At 45.7% G+C, this 27,502-nt stretch overlaps 2 protein-coding genes across 2 annotated transcripts; one reads left to right on the forward strand and one right to left on the reverse strand.

Moving 5' to 3' along the window:
• Positions 1–4,371: 4,371 nt before the first annotated feature.
• tctn3.L (tectonic family member 3 L homeolog) lies at positions 4,372–11,976 on the forward strand. The gene is made up of 14 exons (XM_018241406.2): positions 4,372–4,579; positions 5,123–5,246; positions 5,339–5,463; positions 5,826–5,956; positions 6,027–6,132; positions 7,075–7,193; positions 7,272–7,307; positions 8,090–8,161; positions 8,371–8,493; positions 8,603–8,689; positions 8,787–8,872; positions 9,144–9,300; positions 9,383–9,520; positions 11,564–11,976. The coding sequence occupies exons 1-14, from the start codon at positions 4,414–4,416 to the stop codon at positions 11,729–11,731; spliced, it is 1,638 nt and encodes a 545-aa protein (XP_018096895.1). The 5' UTR covers positions 4,372–4,413; the 3' UTR covers positions 11,732–11,976.
• A 7,725-nt stretch (positions 11,977–19,701) lies between these two features.
• ppp1ca.L (protein phosphatase 1, catalytic subunit, alpha isozyme L homeolog) lies at positions 19,702–25,842 on the reverse strand. The gene is given in 7 exon segments (NM_001086753.1): positions 19,702–20,661; positions 20,757–20,891; positions 21,180–21,403; positions 21,692–21,796; positions 22,383–22,613; positions 22,697–22,828; positions 25,741–25,842. Coding segments are annotated over 7 exon segments (981 nt in total). The 5' UTR covers positions 25,796–25,842; the 3' UTR covers positions 19,702–20,562.
• Between the last annotated feature and the right edge of the window lie 1,660 nt (positions 25,843–27,502).

A 27,502-nucleotide genomic window follows, 5' to 3' on the forward strand; every position in this document is an offset into this window, starting at 1 on the left:
GACCTTACGTTGGTATCAGGAAATATAAGTAACATATGCGAATGGAAAGTAATGAATGATATCACAGGAAGTGATCATAATATGATTTCATGTACTATAAATTTTGAAATAAAATTACAGGAAGGATATATAGTAGAGAGATGGTGCTTTCATAAAGCTGAATGGGAAAAGTTTAGAGAACATTGTAAAGAGCTTATGGAAACAATATCGATGGAAGGTAACATAGACAATTGTGCAGAAACAGTGACGCAATTGATTGTAAATGCTGCAACAGCGTGTATCCCCAAAAGTGAAATAAACGGGAAAAAGAAGATGGTTCCATGGTGGAATGATGATTGTAAAAGATAGAAATAAAGCTTTTAGAACATTAAGGAAACAAATGAGTCAAGAGAATGTGAATGAATATCAAAGAAAGAAAGCAATGGCACGAAAAATAATTAAAACACCTTGGAGGAATGCTTGGAGACAATTTTGCTCAGCTATTGGTAGAGAAATAAGATTGGATGATGTTTGGCAGATGATTACAAAAATGAGTGGGAAAAGGAAAAATAACAAAATTCCAATGTTAGTTGATGAAGAATATTTTTCAATTACAAACAAGGAGAAAGCAGATCTGTTGGGTAAAAAGTTTGCAAGTATACATAATGGAAATCACTTAGATGAAAAGCATAAGCATCAGAAGATATTTTGAGGAAACATCCAGATATATTAAAGAAAAGATGTAGCGATGATACTAGCATTAATATGGATTTTACAATTAAAGAATTGAAAGCGGCGTTACGGAAAAGTGGATATACGGCTCCAGGTCAGGATCAATTATGCTATGCAATGTTCAGAGAACTATCAGATGAAACCTTAGAAATTATACAAAAACTATTTAACAGGATATGGCAAGAAGGCGTAATGCCTAATAATTGGAAAAGTGCCTTAATACTGCCTTTTAGTAAGCCTGGCAAAAACCCAGATCATGCAGGAAATTACAGACCTATAGCACTAACATCACATTTGTGCAAATGGATGGAAAAGGTGATTGTCCACAGACTAACACATTACTTGGAGCAAAGGAAATTGATTAGTACATATCAAAATGGTTTTCGAAAAGGTAGATCTACTATTGATGCGCTAGTGAAAGTTAGCAATGAGGCAGAAAAAGCAATCAGCACAAAGGAAGTTATGGCTATAGTGTATTTTGATATAGAGAAAGCGTATGATTCAATGTGGAGAGAAGGACTATTGATTAAACTTCATAAGATTGGTATTGGTGGGAGAATGTACAATTGGATATTACATTTTTTAACTAACCGAACAATCAGAGTTAAGGTAGGAGATGCTGGATCAGATGAGTTTAATATTGAGAATGGTGTTCCGCAGGGTAGTGTTATTAGCCCTATTTTATTTAACATTATGATAAATGATATCTTTGACAATGTTAGCATAGATATAGGGTCCTCACTTTATGCAGACGATGGGGCTATATGGAAAAGAGGGAAAAATACTAAACATGTGATTAAGAGTATTCAGAGTGCCATAATAAAGGTTGAAAATTGGTCATATGAATGGGGTTTTAAGATGTCAGTTGAAAAATCATGTTACATGTTATTCTCCAAAAAGAGAAGATTAGACAATATCGAAATTAAACTATACGGTCAAAATATGATAAGGGTAACAACATTTAAATATTTGGGGTTATGGTTTGATGAGAAATGTATATGGAAAACACATATTAAACAGATTATGACAAAATGTAATAAAGTGCTGAACCTTATGAGATCGGTCTCTGGATATAATTGGGGAGCAGATAAACAATCGCTACTAGATATATATAGGGCCTTAATATGAACCAGTATTGACTATGGATGTATAGTATATGGAGCAGCAGCAAAAAGTAATCTAGAAAAACTAGATAGAATACAGTATAAAGCTCTAAGACTCAGTATTGGAGCTATTAAAACAACGCCGACCAATGCATTGCTGGTGGAATCTGGAGAATTACCACTGCATCTGAGACAATTAAAACTGCCATTATCATACTGGGTTAAGCTAAAGGGATCAGGAGAGGAGCAACCCGCGAAGAAGGTGATAGAAGACTGCTGGGAATACTCGCAAAAAAGGAAAAACTCAGGATTTGGTTGGAATATTAAAGTGGACCTGTCACCCAGACACAAAAATCTGTATAATAAAAGTCCTTTTCAAATTAAACATGAAAACCAATTTCTATTTTTAAGTAAAGCATTCATGGCTGTTGTAAGCTCATTTAAAATCTCAGCTGTCAATCAAATATTGTCTGCCCCTCCTCTATGCCTTAGGCAATTACTTTCACTTTCCATTCAGCACTTCCTACATGTCACTTCTCTCCCCACATTCCCCCCAATCTCTTCACCATTTAATTGTGTAACCAGGACATGGGGATGGACATCAGCTCCCCCAATCTCTTCACCATTTAATTGTGTAACCAGGACATGGGGATGGACATCAGGTCCCCCATTCTGGTGCACAAACAAGATTCTGAGATGATACAAGACTTGTCTTAATAACAGTGTCCCACATAATGGCTGCTGCCTGCTTGTTATAATTATGAATTCCCAGACTGAAGGAAACAAGATTCAAATAATTTATATAGTGTAATTAAAGTTCATTTTGCTTGACTAATGTGATAAAATAGGATTTTGAATAATTTTTTTGGGTGACGGGTCCCCTTTAATTCGGTAGCAGAAAAATATGGGCTAAACAAGTTAAAGATCGGACCCAATACTGTATGGGGTAATGTACCTCCATGGATATTGCTAGTTCCGGATGTAGACTTCCAACTTATAGAACAAAAAAGAGAATGGATTGAAAATAATATAGATAATATTGGATATTTGGTATAAGAGTATGTTAAAAAGAAATATTATAATTATTTGCAAGTATTCACTGATGGGTCTAAAGACCCAGAAAAGAACCATGTTGGAGCCGGAGTGTACATACCTGAATTCAATATAATCATAAACAAAAGAATCAATAATAAATTGTCAGTATTCACAGCAGAAATAGTTGCCATAATATTAGGTTTACAGCGGATAGAAGAAATAAAACCGGAGAGAGCAGTCATATGCTCAGACTCTAGTGCAGTGCTTAGGAGTCTGACAGCTAGTGAAACAAAAAGAGATGACTTGTTGAAGGAAATATCAATGACATTACTACGAATACAAAAAGCTGGAACTTTAATACAGTTTTGTTGGGTGCCGGCACATGTTGGCGTGGAGGGTAATGAGAAAGCAGATTCAATAGCTAAGAATGCATTGAAAGTAAAGAATGAAGAAATAATGGAAATTCCCTTTGGGAAAGGCGAGGCCAAGTCAATAATTAAAACAGCAGTAGAGCATACCTCCCAACTGTCCCTTTTTCAGAGGGACAGTCCCTCTTTTGACAGCTCAACCCGCAGTCCCTCATTTGTACTGGAAAGTCCCTCTTTTCTCTGCACTGAACAGCCAGAAAAAGAAACAAAGTTTCTCACTTAATTGGCTTTTAGCAGAGAGCCCAGAACAGCCAACAGGTGCAAATAAGATACTTTGTAACAATTTTGAGACACAAAAACATAGTTTAGATAAGGAGAAATATTTTCCAACTTTCAGAACCTGCCAAATTTTGTAAAGGAAACATGGTAATTAGGGGGTGTGGCCACAGAAAGGGGTGTGGTCAAAAAATTGCTGCGCTACGTGCGGGAAAAAAATTTTTTGCCCCTCTTTTTATTTCCAAAATGTTGGGAGGTGTGCAGTAGAGAAGTCATGGCAAATGATATGGGACACAGATTGCAAAGGGAGACGCTACTATAATATACAGAAGTCAATAAAGGTAAAAGCTTTTAATGGAAATAGTAGAAGGGAAGAAGTGATTATTACAAGAACTAGACTAGGACATAAATTAAATCAACACTTTTCAAGATGGGAAAATGCAGTAGAGATAAATGTGATGTATGTAATGTCTCTGAAAATGTTATTTTATGGTGTAAAAAATATAATGCAGAGAGGAAGATATTACAAGATAAAATGTATGAACTGGAAAGAGAATGGAGTCTACTAGGGATCCTAGGGACTTGGGAGAAAACAAGGGAAAGTAGTAGAGCACTTCTGGTATTTCTTAAAAATACAGGATTAGAAACAGAAATATAAACAGGACAAAGTGGTTTTTCCTTGAGGAAGTAGGAATAAAGAAACCTTGATATGACACACCCGGTACAGTAGGTGGCGATCTGCTCCTGTGAAAGTTCGTTACAACCCGCCAATAAAACAAAGGAGAAGAACAAGAATGAATGTTGCAGCACATGAACTTCTCAGTGATCTCCTCAAAATGACGACTATTTCAGTCACCACCCCCAGGACTCGGGGAACCAATGAGCATTGAGCCGCAGCTCTGAACACTACATATCCCGTCATGCCACGCGGCTGGGCGGAAGGAGGTAACCGCGCGGTGTCATTGGCGGCCGGAAGTGAGGCAGTTGCCAAGGAGACGGGACGCGAGAGCGCGATGGTTCCGCTAGTGATGGTTCCGCTAGTGATGGTTGTGCTGCTGTGGGCCGGTGGGGTTGGGGCTGCGGCCGGTAAGTTGCTGATCACTGAGCGATGAGCTCCCGCCTCTCACTCTACTCCCGTCACACTGAGGCCCCGGCCCTGACTCATTTGTCGCTCCCAGTGTTCGGCCGAGAGCTGTAACCATAGCAACGCCGTGTTTCACTTCTACACGAGATGCACATTCACTGCTATAGACTGAGACGAACTCGTGATACCCACAATGCAACACTTCCCAGCGCTCCATACAGACCCCTAGTCCTGTCATGTACTGACTGTTCCGCTTGTACTTCACTGTGGCACAACTTGTGCTGGAGCGTCTGACTGGGACTGTGTGTTAGTGCTCAGCGCCAGTGATCAGTGTTAGTGCTCAGTGTTAGTGCTCAGTGTTAGTGCTCAGTGTTAGTGCTCAGCCTGAGTGTAATATTCAGCTACAAGTGCTGTGTTGTTACAAGTATAAACCAGTGTGGAATATGTGGAGGCTTTATAGTACATACGTGTTATTAATAATAATAATAATATTAGGGAAGGAGAGTGGGAGGAGCTTTGCTTTATATGGTGTCATTGTGTGACAGGGGTGTCTGTCTGTACCTGTGACCTTTCCCCTGGCCTGTGTGACCTCAACTGCTGCTGTGACCCCGACTGTTCCCTCAGTGACCCCACAAATGTCTTCTCCTTCTGCCTCCCAGGCAGCACCAAGTAAGCACCTTATTTACTATCCTCTCCCTCCACTCTCAGCTTGGCAACTAATAACAACCCCAGCACTGACCTTTCTCTTATCTCTCTCACAGGCTACAGAGGTGGAGCTGCCTCTCCAGCTGGCTCATGTTTCGTAGCAACACCCCATATCCCACCTCCAATATTGCCCCTCTCACTCCTGGATCCCCAGCTCTCTTCTGTGTCCTGCCAACTGACTGTAAGTCCCTGACTCCACCCCTTTATATCCCCTACTGACTCCACCCCTTTATATCCCCTACTGACTCCACCCCTTTATATCCCCTACTGACTCCACCCCTTTATATCCCCTACTGACTCCACCCCTTTATATCCCCTACTGACTCCACCCATTTATATCCCCTACTGACTCCACCCCTTTATATCCCCTACTGACTCCACCCCTTTATATCCCCTACTGACTCCACCCCTTTATATCCCTCACTGACTCCACCCCTTTACATCCCCTATTGACTCCACCCCTTTATATCCCCTACTGACTCCACCCCTTTATATCCCATAGTGCTCTGGGTCAGTTGCTAATTCCAGACCTCTCTGTTGCAGCCACACTGAATTACTTTATGAGCCCACAGACAGTCAGTTTGGGGGGTTTCTCAGCAGTAAGTGGCCAGTACAGTGGGGCGTCCTTCTCTCCTGTCTCTGAGAGTAACCCCACTGTTCCTTCCTTCTATAAGGTAAGTGCGCTTGAGAGGTGTATGGGAGTGGCCTGCAGCTATGTCATTTGTTTATCTCCTTTGTCTATAGGCGGGGGACCCCATCTTCACAATCTCCCCAAGTGGAACATTGGGGCAACTCAGACAGCCGACAGCAGTAGGACATTCAAACATCTGCTCCTTCAGCAACTCTGCAAGTATGTAATGCACTCTTTGTGCCCACACATTTAATGGAGTGCTGTTTACTGGGAAAGAGTGGGAGAAGCATACAGTGGGTGGAGTCAGGGTGAGGTGTCAGTCATGGACATACAGTGGGTGGAGTCAGGGTGGGGTGTCTGACATGGACATACAGTGGGCAGATTCGTTCTTGGGTGGGGTCAAGAGCAACGTTTGGTTCCTGGGAAGGGAATGCCATGATTGGGGCACATGGGACAGGGGCTGGGCCTACACTGGGGGGGAGGAGCATATGATGAGTCAGATGAGAATGGGGTTTTCTAAGGGGTTTATTGAGTGGAGCAAAGGAAAGGAGGGGCTATTTAGTGGTAAGGGCTCACAATACAGTACGTGAAGTCCGTTTGTGGGGTGAAATGTACAGTGGGTGTGGTACCTGGGGAGGTTCAGTGACTGATTTTAGGGTATAGTGGGAGGAGCATAAAGTGGGAGGAACTATAGGTGCTACAGTGGGCGGGGCATAGAGTGGGAGGAACTATAGGTGCTACAGTGGGCGGGGCATAGAGTGGGAGGAACTATAGGTGCTACAGTGGGCGGGGCATAGAGTGGGAGGAACTATCGGTGCTACAGTGGGCGGGGCATAGAGTGGGAGGAACTATAGGTGTTACAGTGGGCGGGGCATAGAGTGGGAGGAACTATAGGTGCTACAGTGGGCGGGGCATAGAGTGGGAGGCACTATAGGTGTAAATAAAATGTAAGAGTTTAGCATGAGAGCTGTACACCAGTGACACCAGTTATACAAATCATTATTATTCACCAGTGAGAGGTCTGTGTATAAAATCTGATGCCCTTTAATTCCCAATTTTTCAGTTTGGATTTCAGTCTAGATTGCTGCCCCATAGTACAGTGATACACTTGCCCCTCCATCATCCTCCTCATCCCACCTCACTGCCTACTCTCACCCTCAGGGTTCCTACAGAGTGTCACCACCTCTTGCCTCAGAGTCATAAACAGTGTGAGTGGGAGCTGCCTCACTGACCCCACACTAAGCTCTGAGTACTTCTACAGGAACATCACAGTTATTGGGGTAAGCCCAGTTCTTTGCTTAGTACATGACTTGTGCTGCCCTTGTACAGTCAATTTCACTTTTTTATTTCTCCCCCAGGCCAATCCAACTGGAACTGTAAGCGCAAGCCAACGTGTAAGGAACATCCGCCTGATACCAATTGTACTGCGCTATACCAGGCCAGAGAAGGGAGGGAACAGGGTCAGGACAGTGTATTAGTGGGCATGGGGAAAGAGAATGGGGTCAGGAGCTGGAATGGTACAGAACTCAGAGGAGAAGAACATATGAGGAGAATAAGGAACAGAGCTCAGGGGTAGAAGAAGAAACGAGGAGAAGAAACGGAGCTCAGGGGTAGAAGAAGAAACGAGGAGAAGAAACGGAGCTCAGGGGTAGAAGAAGAAACGAGGAGGAGAAGAAACATCTCAGGGGTAGACAAAGAAATGAGGAGGAGGAGAAGGAAAAGAGCTCGGGGGTAGAAGAAGAAACGAGGAGGAGAAGAAACATCTCAGGGGTAGACAAAGAAATGAGGAGGAGGAGAAGGAAAAGAGCTTGGGGTAGAAGAAGAAACGAGGAGGAGAAGGAACGGAGCTTAGGGGTAGAAGAGAGAGACGGAAGAAGGGAAGGGTCAGAAGGATGGAGAGAAGGAACAGGGGCCATATATGACGGAGGGAGTGGAGCAGAAATGAAAGAAGGCCAGAGGGGAGAGTGACTGGAGAAGGGCAGAAGAATGGAGAGAACAGGCTGTGGTGGAAGGAGGGGACAGGGAAATGTAGAATGAGAAGAAATAGGGACAGGGGATACAGGAAGAGAATGAATCCAGTTAGAATCCATTTGGGAGCAGACATGACACGGGGGGAGGGGTCTGACACTCAGAGGTAAGTCATTGTTGCTCACTCACCTCTCTCTCTCCCCCTCAGGTCCCCATAATTAGTTTGATGACAGACACCCCAATACTGCAAGGGAACACCTGTAACAATGTTGTGGCCCAGGTATGTCAGGTCCCACGTGTAATAAGTGTACTTACCTCAACCTACAGCTTCTCCTTACACCCCAACTACTACCCCACATCTGTAGCTCCCTCATGATCATGACATATGATTGAGCTGGGATTTCCTTTTATTATGTAAAATGTTCAGTGGATGATGTCACTAATGGGTGTGGTCTGTACGTGGTCAATTAACCCCTGAAATCTCCGCAGGTGAATTACACGCTGCGCTACAATGGAACAGGTGAAATAGTGAGTGTGACAGTCAGTTTCACTCTTATCAATGTAAGTGGCCCCAGTGTGTCGTTGGTGCAGAGTTTCGGGGTGCTGTATGAGGTAGGTACAAAGCACACTAGTGATTTCAGTGGGTGCTTCCCATTCTCATGGTACATAATATTGGGGTACAGTGGCAGAATCGGCTTCTAATGCTTATGATTTCCTTCAGTCCGTCTCCTCCGTGACCCCTGGGACTGTGAGAAGTGGGAACCCTGGGTATCTCGTGGGACTCCCTGTTCTGACTGACGCCGGCCCCGTATCCTTTGCTACTGTCAGTTGGGGGCACATCTAGTGTAATTGTACCCGCCCTTCCTCTCATACCCTCCTTGCTTGTTTCCATGACTCCCCTAAAGCTGTTGGTGCCACGGTCACTAGGAGGTTCCTGCTCTAGTAGCCCCGTGGGATTTGGGGTGAATACGCTGAGTGGGTGCACTATAAGGTGAGTGCGCTGTAAGGTGAGTGCGCTGTAAAGTGGGTGCGCTATAAGGTGAGTGCGCTAAAAGGTGAGTGCGCTTTAAGGTGGGTGCGATATAAGGTGGGTGTGATATAAAGTGGGTGCGATATAAGGCGAGTGCGCTATAAGGTGGGTGCAAAATAAAGTGGGTGCGATATAAGGCGAGTATGATATAAGTTGGGTGCACTTAAAGGTGGGTGCACTATAAGGTCCCTGTATTACGGGTCAGTTGGACAGTTCTCCCTTGTTGTCCCAGGGCCCAGGGTGCAGAAAGCTGCGGGGATGTCAGTAACAGAGCCCACTCCTTACTCCTTGGTGCCAACGTACCCCAGGCTGTGGCTTCTTTTGGGAACGCGGTGGCAAGTCAGAGTGGGCAGTGGGTGCCCATCATTTATCAGAACTGCAGCACTCAGGTAAGATTTCTCCCCATCTGGTGTGAGAGTCAGTTGCCCTTTGGTGAGTGTCAGTTTGTGTAACGTGTTCGTCTCCCTCCAGCCCCCCGGAAACTGCACCAGTTGCCCCCTGCCAGTGTCACTCACTATCCAAATCCTGCACGCGAGTGTGGGGCAACTCTCCAACCCACAGTCTCAGGTACTGGGAGTCCGATTCCACTACAGCTGCCAACTGGTCCAGGTATATTGTCCTCTCTCTGTTTATTCACCCACCTCTCTCTCTGTTTATTCACCCGACTCTCTCTCTCTCTCTCTGTTTATTCACCCGCCTCTCTCTGTGTTTATTCACCCACCTCTCTCTCTCTCTGTTTATTCACCCACCTCTCTCTCTCTCTCTCTCTGTTTATTCACCCGCCTCTCTCTCTCTCTCTCTGTTTATTCACCCGCCTCTCTCTCTGTTTATTCACCGCCTCTCTCTCTCTCTCTCTGTTTATTCACCCACCTCTCTCACTCTCTGTGTTTATTCACCCACCTCTCTCTCTCTGTTTATTCACCCACCTCTCTCACTCTCTGTGTTTATTCACCCACCTCTCTCTCTCTCTCTCTGTTTATTCACCCGACTCTCTCTCTGTGTTTATTCACCCGCCTCTCTCTCTCTCTCTGTGTTTATTCACCCGTGTCTCTCTCTCTCTCTGTGTTTATTCACCCGTCTCTCTCTCTCTGTGTTTATTCACCCGCCTCCCTCTCTCTCTCTGTGTTTATTCACCCGCCTCCCTCTCTCTCTGTGTTTATTCACCCGCCTCTCTGTGTTTATTCACCCGCCTCTCTCTCTGTGTGTTTATTCACCGCCTCCCTCTCTGTGTTTATTCACCCGCCTCTCTCTCTCTCTCTGTTTATTCACCCGCCTCTCTCTCTGTTTATTCACCGCCTCTCTCACTCTCTGTGTTTATTCACCCACCTCTCTCTCTCTCTGTTTATTCACCCACCTCTCTCACTCTCTGTGTTTATTCACCCACCTCTCTCTCTCTCTCTCTGTTTATTCACCCGACTCTCTCTCTGTGTTTATTCACCCGCCTCTCTCTCTCTCTCTGTGTTTATTCACCCGCCTCTCTCTCTCTCTCTGTGTTTATTCACCCGTGTCTCTCTCTCTCTGTGTTTATTCACCCGTCTCTCTCTCTCTGTGCTTATTCACCCGTCTCTCTCTCTCTGTGCTTATTCACCCGCCTCCCTCTCTCTCTCTGTGTTTATTCACCCGCCTCCCTCTCTCTCTCTCTGTGTTTATTCACCCGCCTCTCTGTGTTTATTCACCCGCCTCTCTCTCTGTGTTTATTCACCGCCTCCCTCTCTGTGTTTATTCACCCGTCTCTCTCTCTCTCTCTGTTTATTCACCCGCCTCTCTCTCTGTGTTTATTCACCCGCCTCCCTCTCTCTCTCTGTTTATTCACCCGCCTCTCTGTGTTTATTCACCCGCCTCTCTCTCTGTCTCTCTGTGTTTATTCACCCGCCTCTCTCTCTCTCTGTTTATTCACCCACCTCTCTCTCTCTATTCACCCGCCTCTCTCTCTCTCTCTGTTTATTCACCCGCCTCTCTCTCTCTCTCTGTTTATTCACCCGCCTCCCTCTCTCTCTGTGTTTATTCACCCGCCTCTGTGTGTTTATTCACCGCCTCCCTCTCTGTGTTCATTCACCCGTCTCTCTCTCTCTCTGTGTTTATTCACCCGTGTCTCTCTCTCTGTTTATTCACCCGCCTCCCTCTCTCTCTCTGTGTTTATTCACCCGTGTCTCTCTCTCTGTTTATTCACCCGCCTCCCTCTCTGTGTTTATTCACCCGTCTCTCTCTCTCTGTTTATTCACCCACCTCTCTCTTTGTGTGTTTATTCACCGCCTCCCTCTCTGTGTTTATTCACCCGTCTCTCTCTCTGTTTATTCACCCGTCACTCTCTCTCTGTTTATTCACCCGCCTCTCTCTCTGTGTGTTTATTCACCCGCCTCCCTCTCTCTCTCTGTGTTTATTCACCCTCCTCTCTGTCTGTGTTTATTCACCCACCTCTCTCTCTGTGTGTTTATTCACCGCCTCCCTCTCTGTGTTTATTCACCCGTCTCTCTCTGTTTATTCACCCGTCTCTCTCTCTGTGTGTTTATTCACCCGCCTCCCTCTCTCTCTCTGTGTTTATTCACCCTCCTCTCTGTCTGTGTTTATTCACCCGCCTCTCTATCTCTGTTTATTCACCCGCCTCTCTCCGTGTGTTTATTCACCCGCCTCTCTCTGTGTTCCCCCTCTCAGTGCCAAGATACCACCATTCTACAAACCCAGGTCACTTTCAGTGATGTGACTCAGCGTGGGCCTCCTCCTCGCTCTTCTGCCCCGGGGCACCTGCACCATTGGGCTTCAGGGGCAAATAAAGGCTCCCTCCTGGCCCTGGTACTTGTGGGCTATTTGCTGCAACTATAGGCCACGCCCCTGTAATTTCTGCTTGTCCTGCAGGAGCCAAGGGACTCTAGAAGACTGGGGTTGCTCCAGGCGTAAGAAAGGGGTGGGCCAAGTGTATGAAAGAGGCGGGGCCAGACTGGACCATGGAATGTAGAAGACAGATTACCCACAAGCCACAGCGCCCACATTTTTCTATAAAGACTGAGATGTTTTTCACAAAATTAATTTGATATTTTTGTACCTAATAAATCCCACGAGAAATGTGATTGGGGCAGAGCTGACCATGTGACCCTGAGGGTAAAGGATAATTTACTGAAAGGGAAAGACTAATTGGTGGATATGGTGCTGCTACGTTGTCACTGAGACTCCGCCCAGTCCTCCAGCCAACCAGTGCTGTGGGGTGGACTAGTCATTGGGTAAAGTACTGATGGTAAATCACTGTATATCTGTTGGGCACCACTGCTGTAACTCAATATGTGGGTGGGGTTACAAAGCTCTAATGGTGGTTTTCACTGGAGGAGAATGGAGTGTGGGACTCAAGTGGGTGGGTCTAGAACACAAGGGGGGGAGGGGAAGTCTAGGACAAGCAGTGGGTGGAGCTAGAACACAAGGGGAAAGTCTATGACTCAAGCAGTGGGTGTGGCTAGAACACAGTGCTGAGGGGTTACAGGGGAGGAGCAGGAAGTTTGGACACAACTTGTGTCATTTTCTCCAGGGGGTGGAACTTCCTCTCTGCAGACCCTGTGACCACAATGGAGGCCAGAAAGTAACCCCTCCCCCATCTGTAACCTGATGAGTTTTATACAAGGGGGGGGGGTGATTAATGGACATTCATATGGGGGAAGTATTTGTATGAAGGACTGGGGATTTAGCTAGAAATCGTGCGCAGGGATTGGCTGCTGAGTGTTGTGTGACATCGTTCTACAATTCTACAACATCCAAAATGGCTAAATAAGTCCCAACTGCAAAGCTAAAATGCACCCGGGACATCAGTCTAAAAACCCAATGAGTCCATGACAATAAGTGATAAAACTGCGTGTGGGGGGGAGGGCACTGGTCGCAAAGTCACAGCGCCAAATACACGGTACACATGGAGAAGTTTCAGTTGGAGAGTTTATTGGATGGAAGAGTGAAGTCCGACCAGTTTAGAAGTTTCAGTTGGAGAGTTGATTGGATGGAGAAGTTTCAGTTGGGGAGTTTATTGGATGGAAGAAGTGAAGTCCAACAAGTTTAGAAGTTTCAGTTGGAGAGTTGATTGGATGGAGAAGTTTCAGTTGGAGAGTTTATTGGATGGAAGAAGTGAAGTCCAACAAGTTTAGAAGTTTCAGTTGGAGAGTTTATTGGATGGAGAAGTTTCAGTTGGAGAGTTTATTGGATGGAGAAGTTTCAGTTGGAGAGTTTATTGGATGGAGAAGTTTCAGTTGGAGAGTTTATTGGATGGAGAAGTTTCAGTTGGAGAGTTTATTGGATGGAGAAGTTTCAGTTGGAGAGTTTATTGGATGGAAGAGTGAAGTCCGACCAGTTTAGAAGTTTCAGTTGGAGAGTTTATTGGATGGAAGAGTGAAGTCCGACCAGTTTAGAAGTTTCAGTTGGAGAGTTGATTGGATGGAGAAGTTTCAGTTGGAGAGTTTATTGGATAGAGAAGTTTCAGTTGGAGAGTTTATTGGATGGAAGAGTGAAGTCCGACCAGTTTAGAAGTTTCAGTTGGAGAGTTTATTGGATGGAGAAGTTTCAGTTGGAGAGTTTATTGGATAGAGAAGTTTCAGTTGGAGAGTTTATTGGATGGAAGAGTGAAGTCCGACCAGTTTAGACGTTTCAGTTGGAGAGTTTATTGGATGGAGAAGTTTCAGTTGGAGAGTTTATTGGATTTGATACTTTGCTACAGGAGATCAACAAACTCTTTTTCAAGGATTTTCCCCTTTAATGGAAGCCGAGAGTTGAGGCACAAATAATGACATAGTTTAAACTTGTTTCCAGCGCCCCCTAAAAGGTACCTCCCTATTGGGCACAACCTTCTCTTGTAATTCATTAACAGCAGTGACTTCATCCTCAATCTCAGTGATGTCATTGGATCCATTAGCCGCCTGCTGCAGGGAGTTGCTGGGAATATCCACCTGTTGGATAAAAGAAGGTGCTGGGGCAGATAATAAGAAGGGGGTGGCAAATTGTATGAGGGAGTGGCCCATGTTGAGCAGCAGCTGCTGTGGATTGGTTGGCTGAGAGGCAGATAAGTAAGGCCATTGGCTCCTGTAGGACGTAATCCTCACTCTCCTCTTGTTATTCAGCTTTTAGCCAATAAATCACTTATTATTAATTAGGGGTCGGGCACTTGTGCTCAAGCTGAACCTTCAGACGGATCTTCCTGTGACTCCATCGCTCTTGCCTAAAACATTTCTTCTTCTGCCCCCCCCACTCAGTATCTGCCCCCCAATTCTGCCCAATGACTTCCCTCCCAACCCCACCCATAGGGCAGTTTTATAACTGAACGTTGTGGTTTCATGGCGGACCAGAGTATTAGAGTGTCAGCGACAGGGCAAGAGGGGGAATGAAATGTTCCAGTAGAGAAGTTGTTACACTAAATGTTAAACAGTGCTGGCATCCCCAGGGTTAAAGGGGATATTCACCTTCCAAACAATTGTTTCAGTTGATTTCAGATTGTTCCCCAGAAATAAAGACCTTTTCAATCACTTTCCATCAATTATTTCTATTATTTACTGCAGACTCTGTTCCAATTGGCTGATCCATTTCTCAGTAGGATCTAATATAAGTAACTCTTGTATCAAGTAGTGATGTGGGTTTACCCGCGGGTCGGGCAGGTTCGGGCCGACCCCTAGACAAACTGCGCGGGTTGCGGGCGGGTCGAGCTCTTCTCCTGCTCTCCCCGCGACCTAGTACTGCCGGCTTCTGGCGCCGGAATTTATAGACTTCCCCTGCCCCGCCCCTTTTGTGACATCACTGCGGGGCAGGTCTATAAATAAAGGGGAGCAGCGGGACCGGGTCGGATGCTGGCAGGTTAGGGTCGGGAAATTCTCAACCCGCACATCACTAGTATCAAGTCTAACAGTTGCCTTTACCGACACTCAGGGATTCTGCTCAGCAGGGACAAACACATGGATCAACTCATGGATCAGTTACAGGGTCGCTGACCCCCCTCCCACAACTGTTTCACAAACACATAAGAACATGAAACTTTACACTTCAGTATTCATATCTAATTAACCCCTTCAAACCATTCTCCACACATTCTGTACTCTGTTAAAGAGACAGTGCGCGAATAACAAGAACGTGTGAATGAAAGTCTTCCAACAACAGGAGGAATGTGCTGAAACAATACAGGTTTTGGGTTGGTTAAAACCCCTACTAGCCCCGCCCCTCAATCCACTTCTGGCATCAAAGAGCGTTCATTCTTTAACTCATTCAGCGCTAGATGTTTCTTACAGACACTCGGGTGCACTGGTTTCTGTTCTAGTCTGGTCCTGGGGGAGAGAACTGGAGCAGAAGTAGCAAATGACACTTAAAGGGCAAATCAATAAAATCTAATTGGAAGCAATTTTCCAATATACATTAAAGGAGACATAGGATAATATTATACTGAATCACCATATACAGTGTCAGCTTTACTTTGCCCTAAACATTAATATTACCTCCCCTTTATTGGAGCTCCCTATAGATCTGCTATTATTTCATGAGGGTGGGCGTGTCCCAGTAGGAGAGGGACAGCCAATCACAGCCCTGCAGTCACACAAGCAGACAGGCTTCAGTTCCCTATCAGGTCGTGCTAGCTGCTGATTGGGAGAAGTGTACTGAGTGTCAGCTCCCCTGCCCAGTCTGGGAAAGGAGGCGGCAGCAAGTGGAACAGATGGGCGGGGCCAATAGGAATTTTGCAGAACATAAACCCAAAACATTACTTATTTAAGCACATTCCATATCTATATCTAAATAGAGTATAATCCACTGGCAGATTGTGGTTTCTATTAACCCTTTAAGTGCCAGCAGAATTGAACATTTTGGTAACACAAAAGGCCAGATGTTTTTGAAACCTTTGTGCTCTGGCTTTTCGGGTATTTTCTGAGGGAAAACCTATAGTTCACCTAGGGAAACTATACATTGGGGTTTTCTGGGGAGAAACTGAGCTTTCAGAATCTGCCTGAGTTTTCATGTATTTCCACCTCTGCAAAAAGATTTATAGCGCAAAAAATAAATTAATCACAATATATGAATTGATACCAGAAAAATATTTCATTTTACGCATATTTAATCCAACGGATTTGGAAAGTCTCACGTCTTGTGAACTTGATCAGAAATGTTTAGTTTTAGGGACATTTAGGATTTACAGAAAAAACTCCCGGCAGTAAACAACTGAATTTAGAAAACACTAAAGCAGATTCCAAGGCCACAAAATCCAGAAACACTACGTTCACCCCACAAAACCAGATATTTGTGGAAAGGACAAGTTCTACCGAATATAAAATGAGTAACTGTGTCTTTCTGCTCCAAACTACCGAGTCACAAGGTTTTCCCAAAAATGGCAGTTTTGGTGAAATACCTGACAATTGCCTGAAAGCTTCAACTTTGCAGCATTGTATTATGGTCCCTGTATCATTAGCAGCATAAATCCCCCTAAATATGAATGTCGGGGGTCTACTAAACAGTGATACCCAAAATACAGCGATTTCCTCCACTATGTGCCACACTGACCCCCAAATCCACATGGGGCAGATGAACTGTCACGTATGAGACTCGGGCTACTACAATATGAGACCCCCCAACAGTGAGGAGACCCTACAAAACCATATTGTGATGAATCTAATGCAGGTAATTACATCTTTCTACTGAAAACTAACAAATCACAAAGTTATGCTAAATGTAAGGCTTTTTATATAAGATTTCTGAACATGGTCACAAAGTTCTCATTTTACCCCATTATATGCCCCACATGTTGTAACTTAAAGTGGCCCTAAATATAAACGCCAGGGCTGTACTGAACGGTTTGATATAGAGCAGACAATTTCCATGGGTGCAATGAAGTAACAAAGAACAGAGGGAAATGGTAGAAAATCACCAAAATCCAACAAAACCACAAAAATCAATGCGTTTTTCTGCCTAGTGTAATGAGCAGTCACAATCAATGTTCACTTATTTCTGTCTGTTAAACCCATTTGTTACACTAAAATATTCCAACACCTTTGCAAAGCTGAAAATAAAATGGCTAAACCTGCAGCAAAACTGCAATATAATCAGTGAAATAAAATACAAAAAGAGATTGCGCGGTGCATTTAGCGAATCCGCCACAACGCCACTAAAACAGTTTACTGCGATAAAAAGACACAATATAGTGTAAGTGTGTGTGCGGGGGGACACTAACCTGGGGGTGGACAGTCCAGGAGAGCTTACAGTCTTCGTGGCACCGCCTTCCGCGCAGATCTGTTTGGAGGGGGCAGAGCTTGCAGTCAGGAAGTGAGCGGAGCAGGTCAATTGCAAGTGGCTGTTGTTGCCTTTGGGGCACCCGGGCAATTGCGCCACTCGTTCCCTGCCCCCGCTTGTTGCCTGGGGAACGAGAAGGAACGGAGCGAACCATTCCCTAACCCTTTAATGCTGCAGAACGGACATTGTATGACCTGTGGCAGTTAAAGGGTTAAATGGCCAGTGCTTATGTAAAACAATTGCAATTGAAAGCAGCGTGTGATTAAAGGAAAACTATACCCCCCAAACAATGTAGGTCTCTATTAAAAGATACTGAGTAAAACAGCTCATATGTAAAACCCTGCTTCATGTAAATGAACCATTATCATAATAATATACTTTTTTAGTAGTATGTGCCATTGGGTAATCATAAATAGAAAATTGCCATTTTAAAAAATAAGGGCCGTCCCCTGGGATTGTAAGATTCACTGTGTACACATACAAACCACATGTAAGGTCACATGAGCCAATTAACAGACAGAGTTGTGTCTTTTGCTTCCTCACTTCTTCCTGTTACAGTTAGAGCTGCAGTATTTCTGGTCAGGTGATCTCTTCCTGTTACAGTTAGAGCTGCAGTATTTCTGGTCAGGTGATCTCTTCCTGTTACAGTTAGAGCTGCAGTATTTCTGGTCAGGTGATCTCTTCCTGTTACAGTTAGAGCTGCAGTATTTCTGGTCAGGTGATCTCTTCCTGTTACAGTTAGTGTTGTAGTATTTCTGGTCAGGTGATCTCTGAGGCAGCACAGATAGAGTCACGAAATGGTGGTTCAAGGCAAGAGATGTAAAAGGGCAATATTTATGTAAATATATATTCCAGTTTGGTAAGATTCTTTAATATGTCACTGAATTTGATATAAACTATCTTTTGCTCAAGTATTCATTTTGGGGGTATAGTTTTCCTTTAACTGCCAGTTGTTACTGATTAAACGATGTTGCAAAAGTGTTGGTTCCCCAGCAGCAGCAGGTGTATTAATTGGCTGCCTGGTCTTACATTGTATCAGCAGTCTGAACCAGCAGTGCAGAGAATACACAAGTTACACACCGTAGCAAATGTGCAGTGAATGTATAATGCAAACTTGTTTGGGTTGACGTTCCCTTTAAATAACCTTCTTAAAGGGGAATCATTGTGAAAATGTCTGTAAATAGCGGCAGTGGCCAGGTTGTTCCATACGACACTTGGGGCTGTAGCTTTGCTCTTGTATCACTTGTAACATGGACATCGCCCAATTAGACACATTGATTTCTACCTTTCTGTGTTCCCTGTACACAATAGACATCGGGGGAGGTGAATTAAAGCTGAAAACTAATAAAGGGAAAGCAAACCACACAACATTACTATAATAGTCTCCTTATGTGTGACTTGTATCTAAGGGCCAGGTCTGAAATAATCAAGTTTATGTTCACTATTCCTCTCTCAGCATCTGTTTCTCTTCATTCTCTCTTCATGCAGCAGTTGGGTGTCAGATATTCACTGACAGTTACATCCAATATATCTTATAGGGGGGCTCCTTTTGCCTAGAAGATGTATTAGAGGTCACTCTATTAAACTCACCAGACATCATGTCTCTCTACATGCAGGATTTGTGCAAAAGGCAGTTATTTTGTTACATTTTGTTTGTACTGGAATCAGTTATTTGAGTGAGCTCTAATACATCTTCTAGGCAAAAGGAGCCCCCCTATAAGATATATTGGATCTAACTGTCAGTGAATATCTGACACCCAACTGCTGCATGAAGAGAGAATGAAGAGAAACAGATGCTGAGAGAGGAATAGTGAACATAAACTTGATTATTTCAGAAACAATACAGAATATTTGATTGTATTTACTGTAGTTTCTTATTTCAGTATGATGAGGATTATATTAAATTATCACAATAGTTCCCCTTTAACCACTCATCTGTACTGACAAACAAATCAGCACATGACAATTACCCAGAGTTCCATGCTGCACACACTTATCACATGCAAAGTAATGGTTTTCTATAGGTGACACTGATCATGGGGCCACACAAGGGACAGTTCCCTATAGAATAACATAGAAAGCACAGGTAGTAGCTCAGGTGATATCACAGCATTACCTGTAATGGGCGTGGCTACACAATTAGGCTTGGCAAATAGATAGGATGTGCAAAATTAATAATGTATCTAATATAGTTAGTTAGGCAAAAATGTAATGTATAAAGGCTGGAGTGAGTGGATGTGTAACATAATAGTCAGAACACTACTTCCTGCTTTTCAGCTCTCTAACTCTGAGTTAGTCAGTGACTATAAGGGGGGCCACATGGGACATAACTGTTCAGTGAGTTTGTAATTGATCCTCAGCATTCAGCTCAGATTCAAAAGCAACAGTTATGGCCCATGTGGCCTCCCCTCAAGTCTCTGATTGGTTATTGCCTGGTAACCAGTGGAAAGCAAGAGAGCTGAAAGGCAGGAAGTAGTGTTTTGTTTAGCACAGCCCACTTGCCCCTCCCCCAGACACAAGCCCTGCCCCCGAGCAATAAATAGAGAGATATTTGGGTTCCATTCCAATGAGATAAAAAGGTTTAATAAAAAGCCGTAGCTCTTACAGAAGAAAAGACGCACACGAAAATCCGGCCCCCCTTCCCTCCCGACACGCTCATAATAAACACCCCCTACTGGCAATTGCACGCAGCAAACAATCTTGCACCTCCCCCCAGCGAGGGGCGGGGCACCTTGGGGTCAGTGTTGGGCACTAGAACCAATAGAAACTGTAGGAATTGAGAGAAGAGCAGCAACGTTGGGGCAGGTGAGAAATGGTAATAGCCCCACCCCCCACTGTGACTCCGCCCCAGACAGGAATGATCAGTAGTAACTCTTTGTTCTCCTCCCATGGAAAGCAATTGAGCCCCACAATGCACCTGTGCAATAGCTTCTTGGTATAACAGCCAATCACTGAGCTCACAGACAGCCAATGGAATCCAGCACAGAATTCTAGGAGAAGTCTTAGTTACCCTTGAAAAGCCATGAACTCCTGCAGAACAGAGAGATAAAACACAAGCCACAGGCCAGTTTGCCCATCACATCTGCCCTATGTATAGAGACAATGAAAGGACCAATTCCTACACTGACCAATCACATGGAGAGAGAGGTCGGCCATGTTCCCATGTACAGAGGGGCGGAGTCAGTGCCACAAGAGAGAGGTTATTGCTGCGATTATGTCCCCCCCCCCCCCAGATCTGAGTGCAATATGGCACCAGTGGGAGGGTCTGTAGCAGTTGTGGGAGGGGCTTAAGGCAGAGAAGTGGTTCTATTTGCAAGTGCCCCCCATGAGAGGTAAAAGTAAGGTCCCCAGGCCCCGCCTTGTGTGGGTGCAGATTGGGGGAGACTGAGGAAGGAGGTCAGTGTGTGAGGGGTCAGAGCTGGGAGGGGTCATTTGGACTGTTTGTTTTTGTTCCGTGGGGGGGTTACGGGGCGACTCTGGTTGACTCCCCCATAAGCAAATAGTTTCTTATCTGCGGGTTTCAAGATCTGGAAGAGAAAATACAGGGTTTTACCCCCCAACACCTTGGTCACAAATAAACCCCCCCAGTGTCATAAGGAAAGTGGAATCTCCCAACACCCACCTGGAAGGAGCACATGAGAGACTCGTCCACACTCATCATGGAACCCGCGTTGTCAAACTCCCCACAGTAATTGGGGGCCGAGAAGAGCGTCACCAACTGGCGCTTAGCGAAAAACTCATAACCGTCTTCTACCACCTGCCGGGGGTCACATATGGGCAATTACTCACCCTACACTTGTACAAACAGGCTCCACCCACCCGTCACATGATGCACACGAGGGAGGGGCTTAGTAAAGGGGATGTTGAGCAGACTTACCTGTGTGCACACTATGGAAGGAGGGGCTTAGTAAAGGGGATGTTGAGCAGACTTACCTGTGTGCACACTATGGTGGGAGGGGCTTAGTAAAGGGGATATTAAGCAGACTTACCTGTGTGCTCACTATGGTGGGAGGGGCTTAGTAAAGGGGATATTGAGAAGACTTACCTGGTGGGCTCGGCAGATGAGGTCCAGGTCATGTTTATGAAGAAACTTTGCCACTACATCGGCCCCAAAGGTGAAGGAGACCCCCCGGTCATTCTCCCCCCAGCCCAGCACGTCCTTGTCTGGGTCAGACCACAGCAGGTCACACAGGAGCCCCTGGTCTGGGACATCAGTGGGACGCAAGATCCTCCTCACTTGCTCCATGGACTGTAGGTCAGGGGAGAGACCTGAAACACACACAGTGTATGAGTGACAGCCAATCAGAGGCTCTATCTGCCCCAGCCCAGAGTGTTCATACACCTGTATAACTAGATTAGACTAGCCAGGTAATGGGAAATACCCCGCCCCTCGTGACATCACTCTGTTCCACTAGTGGGGCCTCCCTGCACTGTAAAGAGAAACCTAGTGTTACACCCTGAGCTGATATAGGGGGGCCTCACCTGTGCAACATGCCAAGGGCCACCCCCACATTATATCAGGGGCCCCCCTCCCAAAGAGAAATGTGCCAGTCTCACCTCCGTGGCAGCAGAAGATCTTCTCATCCACAATGGCAGCTACAGGCAAGCAGTTAAAGCAGTCAGTGAAGGTTTTCCACAGCTTGATGTTGTACCGACGCTTACCTGCAGGGGGAGACACTCACTGTGAGCCTGGGCCTGTTTCTGGTACCTCCCAGCATTGTCTATCATCTCATTGGTTCAATACTGACAACTGGACTCCTCCCCCCCAATACATTCCTATGTGGCCCCACCCCTTCATATCCAGTCTACTCCTATGTGACCCGCCCCTTCATATCCAGTACATTCCTATGTGGCCCCACCCCTTCATATCCAGTCTACTCCTATGTGACCCCGCCCCTTCATATCCAGTACATTCCTATGTGGCCCCACCCCTTCATATCCAGTCTACTCCTATGTGACCCGCCCCTTCATATCCAGTACATTCCTATGTGGCCCCACCCCTTCATATCCAGTCCATTCCTATGTGACCCCGCCCCTTCATATCCAGTCCATTCCTATGTGACCCCGCCCCTTCATATCCAGTCCATTCCTATGTGACCCCGCCCCTTCATATCCAGTCCATTCCTATGTGACCCCGCCCCTTCATATCCAGTCCATTCCTATGTGACCCCGCCCCTTCATATCCAGTCCATTCCTATGTGACCCCACCCTTTCATATCTAGGCCATTCCTATGTGACCCCTCCGTACACTCATCGTAGAAGCCGTAGATGCGGTTGATGCTGGCGCACTCGTGGTTGCCTCTCAGCAGGAAGAAGTTCTCGGGGTACTTTATCTTGTAGGCGAGCAGCAGGCAGATGGTCTCCAGCGACTGCTTCCCCCGATCCACGTAATCTCCCAGGAACAGGTAGTTGCTCTCGGGGGGGAAGCCGCCATACTCGAACAGTCGCAGCAGGTCGTAGTACTGACCGTGCACATCTCCTGGGGAGAGAAGGAACCAATCAGATCAACACTGATACTCAAGCCCCGCCTCCAAGAGCCCCACCTCCAAGGGCCCAACTCACCGCAGATCTTCAGCGGCGCCTCCAGCTCCAGCAGGATTGGCTGACTGAGGAAGATCTCGCGGGATTTCAGGCACAGGCCCCGGATCTCATTCTCTGTCAGCTGAACATTCTTCCCAGGACGGCAGCCTTTTACTGTTATGGGAGAACTGGCAGTTAGTAACTGGGTGGAGTCACCCCTATAAACAGCCAAGGGCCTCCAGCCCCCTATATAAAAGCTCCAATGAACAATGAGGCCTGAACTCCCTGTACAAACAGACGCTGCACCCCAAGTCCCCTTAAACCCGACCCCAAGTATAACAACCCCCCCACACTTAACCCCGAGGATAGGGCCCCCCAAACCCAACGCCCCTATATCCAACCCCAAGGACAGAGCCCCCCCCATGTCTGACCCCAGCACAATTAAACCTTGATTGGAGCTCAGAATAGTCTGATACCTGCTACTGTACCCCACATCCAGAGAAGAACCCCAAGTCACAAACATGGAGGGTTTTGGGTTTTTGGAGAACTGGGCTGATTTCTCAGTCGGCTACAGGCTCTTTGCTAGGGATGGGGGCACCTCAATGATGATGGGGCAGCTGTTTTGGGAGAGAAGATGGCTAGAGGGTTGGAGGAGATTATAAACTAGTTGTGTGGGGGGGAGGGATCAGTAAAAGATTCAGTGGAAGACAGGTTAGATGAGATATTGGGGGAAAAGAAGGGAAAATGGGGGAGGAGATTTGGCTGGGGGTTAAGGATAGGGAGGAGCACATGTCATATGTTCAATATGGGACCAGTATTAAATGTATGTTTACAAATGCAACGAGTAAAATGGGAGAACTGGAGATGCTGGTGCTGGTGGGAAAATATGATGTGATTGGCTGAAACATGTCTGAATGAGTCACATGACTGGGCAGTAAATATCAGTGGCTATACTTTGTTTCGGAGGGACAGAGGCAATAGAAAAGGAGGAGGGGTATGTCTGTATGTTAGGCAGGATTTAAATCTAATATAAAGGAGGAGGTTATGTTAGAAAATGAGGGGCCAGAAGTCTTATGGGTGGAGTTCTTCACCAATTGTAAAGAGTCCAGCAAATTAATTGTAGGAGTCGCTATAGACCCCCTAATGTATGTGACGAGGATAAGCTCCTGATGCAAAAGGCTGCTAGTTTGGGTAAAGTAATGATAATGGGGGATTTTAATTACCCAGATATTGACTGGAGCAACATTACTGCCAGATCAGTTAATGGGAACAAGTTTATAAACTGTTACATGACAATTTTATGGCACAGGTTGTTGAGGAGCCAACCAGAAAAAATGCTATTCTGGATCTAGTGATCTCTAATGAGCCAGAACTTATAGCAAATGTGCAAGTCATTGAACCCCTGGGTAATAGTGACCATAATGTTATATCATTTAATGTCTGGTGCAAAAAACAAAAATATACTGGGGCAACAAAAACCATGAATTTTGGAAAAGCTAATTTTAGTGCCTTGAGGGCTGCCCTACAGAGCATTGATTGGGGCATTAGGTTTTCAGCTAAAAACACAGAACAGAAATGGTTGTCATTTAAACTGATATTAAATCATTACTGTTCTCAATTTATTCCCTTAAGGACTAAACGTAGAAGCTCTAAGAATCATCCTGTGTGGCTTAATACAGAAGTAAAGAAGTTAATGGGAAAGAAGAGAAAGGCATTTAATAACTACAAATCTGTTGGGACAGAAGCTGCATTTAATGAATATAAACACTGTAATAAATGTTGTAAATCAGCAATCCGGAAGGCAAAGATAGGAAATGAGGAGTGTATTGTGGCTGAGGCTAAGACTAACCCCAAAAAGTTTTTTAATTATATTAATAGTAAAAAGATGCAGGTTGAGAGTGTTGCTCCATTAAATAATGGTACCAGTATGGTTGTAACAGATACAGAAAAGGCTAATGTGTTAAATCAGTTCTTTTCTTCAGTGTATTCAATAGAGTGTGAGTTCCCAGGCTCACTTTATAACTGCACTAATGGCTCAGCTCAATCTAGTCAGTGGCTGACTCAGGATATGATTCATAAAGCTTTAATAAAAATTAATGTAAACAAGGCTCCAGGGCCTGATGGCATACACCCCCGGGTTCTAAGAGAGCTTAGTTTTAGACCAGCCCCTATTTCTGATTTTCTCAGATTCACTGTCATCTGGTATGGTGCCTATGGATTGGAGAAAAGATGAAGTCATTCCAATATTTAAAAAGGGATTACGATCTCAGCCTGGCAATTATAGGCCAGTAAGTCTGACATCTGTGGTGGGCAAATTATTTGAAGGCTTGTTAAGGGATCACATTCAAAATGTTGTCCTAGTGAATGTCATTATGAGCAACAATCAGCATGGCTTTATGAAGGATAGGTCATGTCAGACGAATTTGATTGCTTTTTATGATGAGGTAAGTAAGATCTATTGTAGATAATAAACTTGTCTGTAGCAAGTAATGCCAGTCAGCAGCATCAAGGGCAAATAAGGGCTTGACTTGTATTAAATGGGGCAGAGAGTCACGGCAGGAGGGGGTCCCACTGTATAGAGCACTGGTAAGGCCCCATCTAGAATATGCCCTACAGTTTTGGTCTCCATCACTCAAACAGGACATTATTGTATTAGAGAGGGGACAGAGAAGGGCAACTAAGCTGGTAAAGGGAAAATCTTAGCTATGAGGAAAGACTGGCCAAATTGGGGATGTTCACTCTGGAGAAGAGGTCCCCCCCTCACTACACTCAGTCCCCCCCTCACTCCACTCAGTCCCCCCCTCACTCCACTCAGTCCCCCCCTCACTCCACTCAGTCCCCCCCTCACTACACCCAGTCCCCCCCTCACTACACCCAGTCCCCCCCTCACTACACCCAGTCCCCCCTCACACTCAGTCCCCCTCACACTCAGTCCCCCCTCACACTCAGTCCCCCCTCACACTCAGTCCCCCCTCACTACACCCAGTCCCTCACACTCAGTCCCCCCTCACTACACTCAGTCGCCTCACACTCAGTCGCCTCACACTCAGTCGCCTCAGCAGAGCCCAGACAGTTATGAATCTCACCCTCCAGGAGGCGTTGGATGATGGAGTCGATATTTAGTTTTTCTCCGTCCCCCATCGGTGCCAGTGTGCAAAGAAGAAACGGACGCGGAAGGCGGAGCTCTCTAGCAATAAGTCACGTGCTTCCTCGCCGCCGGGTAGTGACGCCAACACGCTTGCCCCTCGCGCCTCCTCTCTTGAGAACAGAGGCTCTGGACTGCGCATGCGTTACGTCTTATAGCGGCAGCTGATTGGCTTCCCTAAGCTAAGAATTCGAACTACGCCGCACCTTTTCCGCTGCGTAAAAGGGTGTGGTTACACTGGTACGCTAGGGCGCGCTGATTGGCTGGAGGGAAATGGCAATCTTCCGGTGCTTAGGTTACCCGTCCTGTTGCGAATGACGTCACTCGTTTAGGAGCCTCTCCCAGTTCTGTCTATGTCCGCTCGAATCCTTGGCAACCGTTGCTGGAACAACAGGGGGAGTTGGGAGAGGCGTGGCCGACTGAAAGGAAATGACGTAGAGGCTAGTGTAGCAAAGGAATCACCATGGGAGTAGTGTCCTGCCCTTTCTTCTGCTACTCATCCCGGAAGTACATAGAGGCCACTGGGGGGGGTGCTGTTCTGATTTTGGGGAGAGAATGTGGGAGACTTTTTCCAATTACTTTTCTTCTTTTATTTCTACTGTTTTCCCAAAATCTAAGTGTAAAGTTGAATGTTGTGTCTGTGGTGTTTGAGTGTGACAGTAATTCAGTGACAGTGATTGTGTTTCACCTTCATTTCTCTGCAGTCTCACTAACTATTCTCTCACTTCTGTCTGCTCAGCAGGGACACACGGAACAACTGGACTTACAGGGTCGGCGACCCCCTCCCACTATTGCAGAAACAGTCACACATAGAAAGTCATTGGAACAAGTCGTCTGATCTGTCTCAACGTGAACTACCCCTTTAATTCAGCAGCGGCCAAGGAGATGTTAGGGTTCCACTGCTTTTGGCTTTCAGCGTTCAGGTTTCCGGGAGCTTAGTGGCACAGTGTTGGGGTGTTAGAGTTTAGTGGCACAGTGTTGGGGTGTTAGAGTTTAGTGGCACAGTGTTGGGGTGTTAGAGCTTAGTGGCACAGTGTTGGGTGTTAGAGCTTAGTGGCACAGTGTTGGGGTGTTAGAGTTTAGTGGCACAGTGTTGGGGTGTTAGAGCTTAGTGGCACAGTGTTGGGTGTTAGAGCTTAGTGGCACAGTGTTGGGGTGTTAGAGTTTAGTGGCACAGTGTTGGGGTGTTAGAGCTTAGTGTCACAGTGTTAGAGCTTAGTGGCACGTGTTGGGGTGTTAGAGCTTAGTGGCACATGTTGGGGTGTTAGAGCTTAGTGGCACAGTGTTGGGGTGTTAGAGCTTAGTGGCACAGTGTTGGGGTGTTAGAGCTTAGTGGCACAGTGTTGGGGTGTTAGAGTTTAGTGGCACAGTGTTGGGGTGTTAGAGCTTAGTGGCACAGTGTTGGGGTGTTAGAGCTTAGTGGCACAGTGTTGGGGTGTTAGAGCTTAGTGGCACAGTGTTGGGGTGTTAGAGCTTAGTGGCACAGTGTTGGGGTGTTAGAGTTTAGTGGCACAGTGTTGGGGTGTTAGAGCTTAGTGGCACAGTGTTGGGGTGTTAGAGCTTAGTGGCACAGTGTTGGGGTGTTAGAGCTTAGTGGCACAGTGTTGGGGGTGTTAGAGCTTAGTGGCACAGTGTTGGGGTGTTAGAGTTTAGTGGCACAGTGTTGGGGTGTTAGAGCTTAGTGGCACAGTGTTGGGGTGTTA

The sequence above is a fragment of the Xenopus laevis genome, chromosome 9_10L (assembly GCF_017654675.1).
Source record: "Xenopus laevis strain J_2021 chromosome 9_10L, Xenopus_laevis_v10.1, whole genome shotgun sequence".
NCBI lineage: Eukaryota > Metazoa > Chordata > Amphibia > Anura > Pipidae > Xenopus > Xenopus laevis.

Excerpts from the sequence above, each read along its gene's own strand:
- tctn3.L (XM_018241406.2), top strand. The coding sequence starts at position 4,414 with ATGCCACGCGGCTGGGCGGAAGGAGGTAACCGCGCGGTGTCATTGGCG. Across the intron at positions 8,690-8,786 it reads TTCTGACTGACGCCGGCCCC|CTGTTGGTGCCACGGTCACT; the intron begins GTATCCTTTGCT and ends ACTCCCCTAAAG. Across the intron at positions 9,521-11,563 it reads ACAGCTGCCAACTGGTCCAG|TGCCAAGATACCACCATTCT; the intron begins GTATATTGTCCT and ends TCCCCCTCTCAG.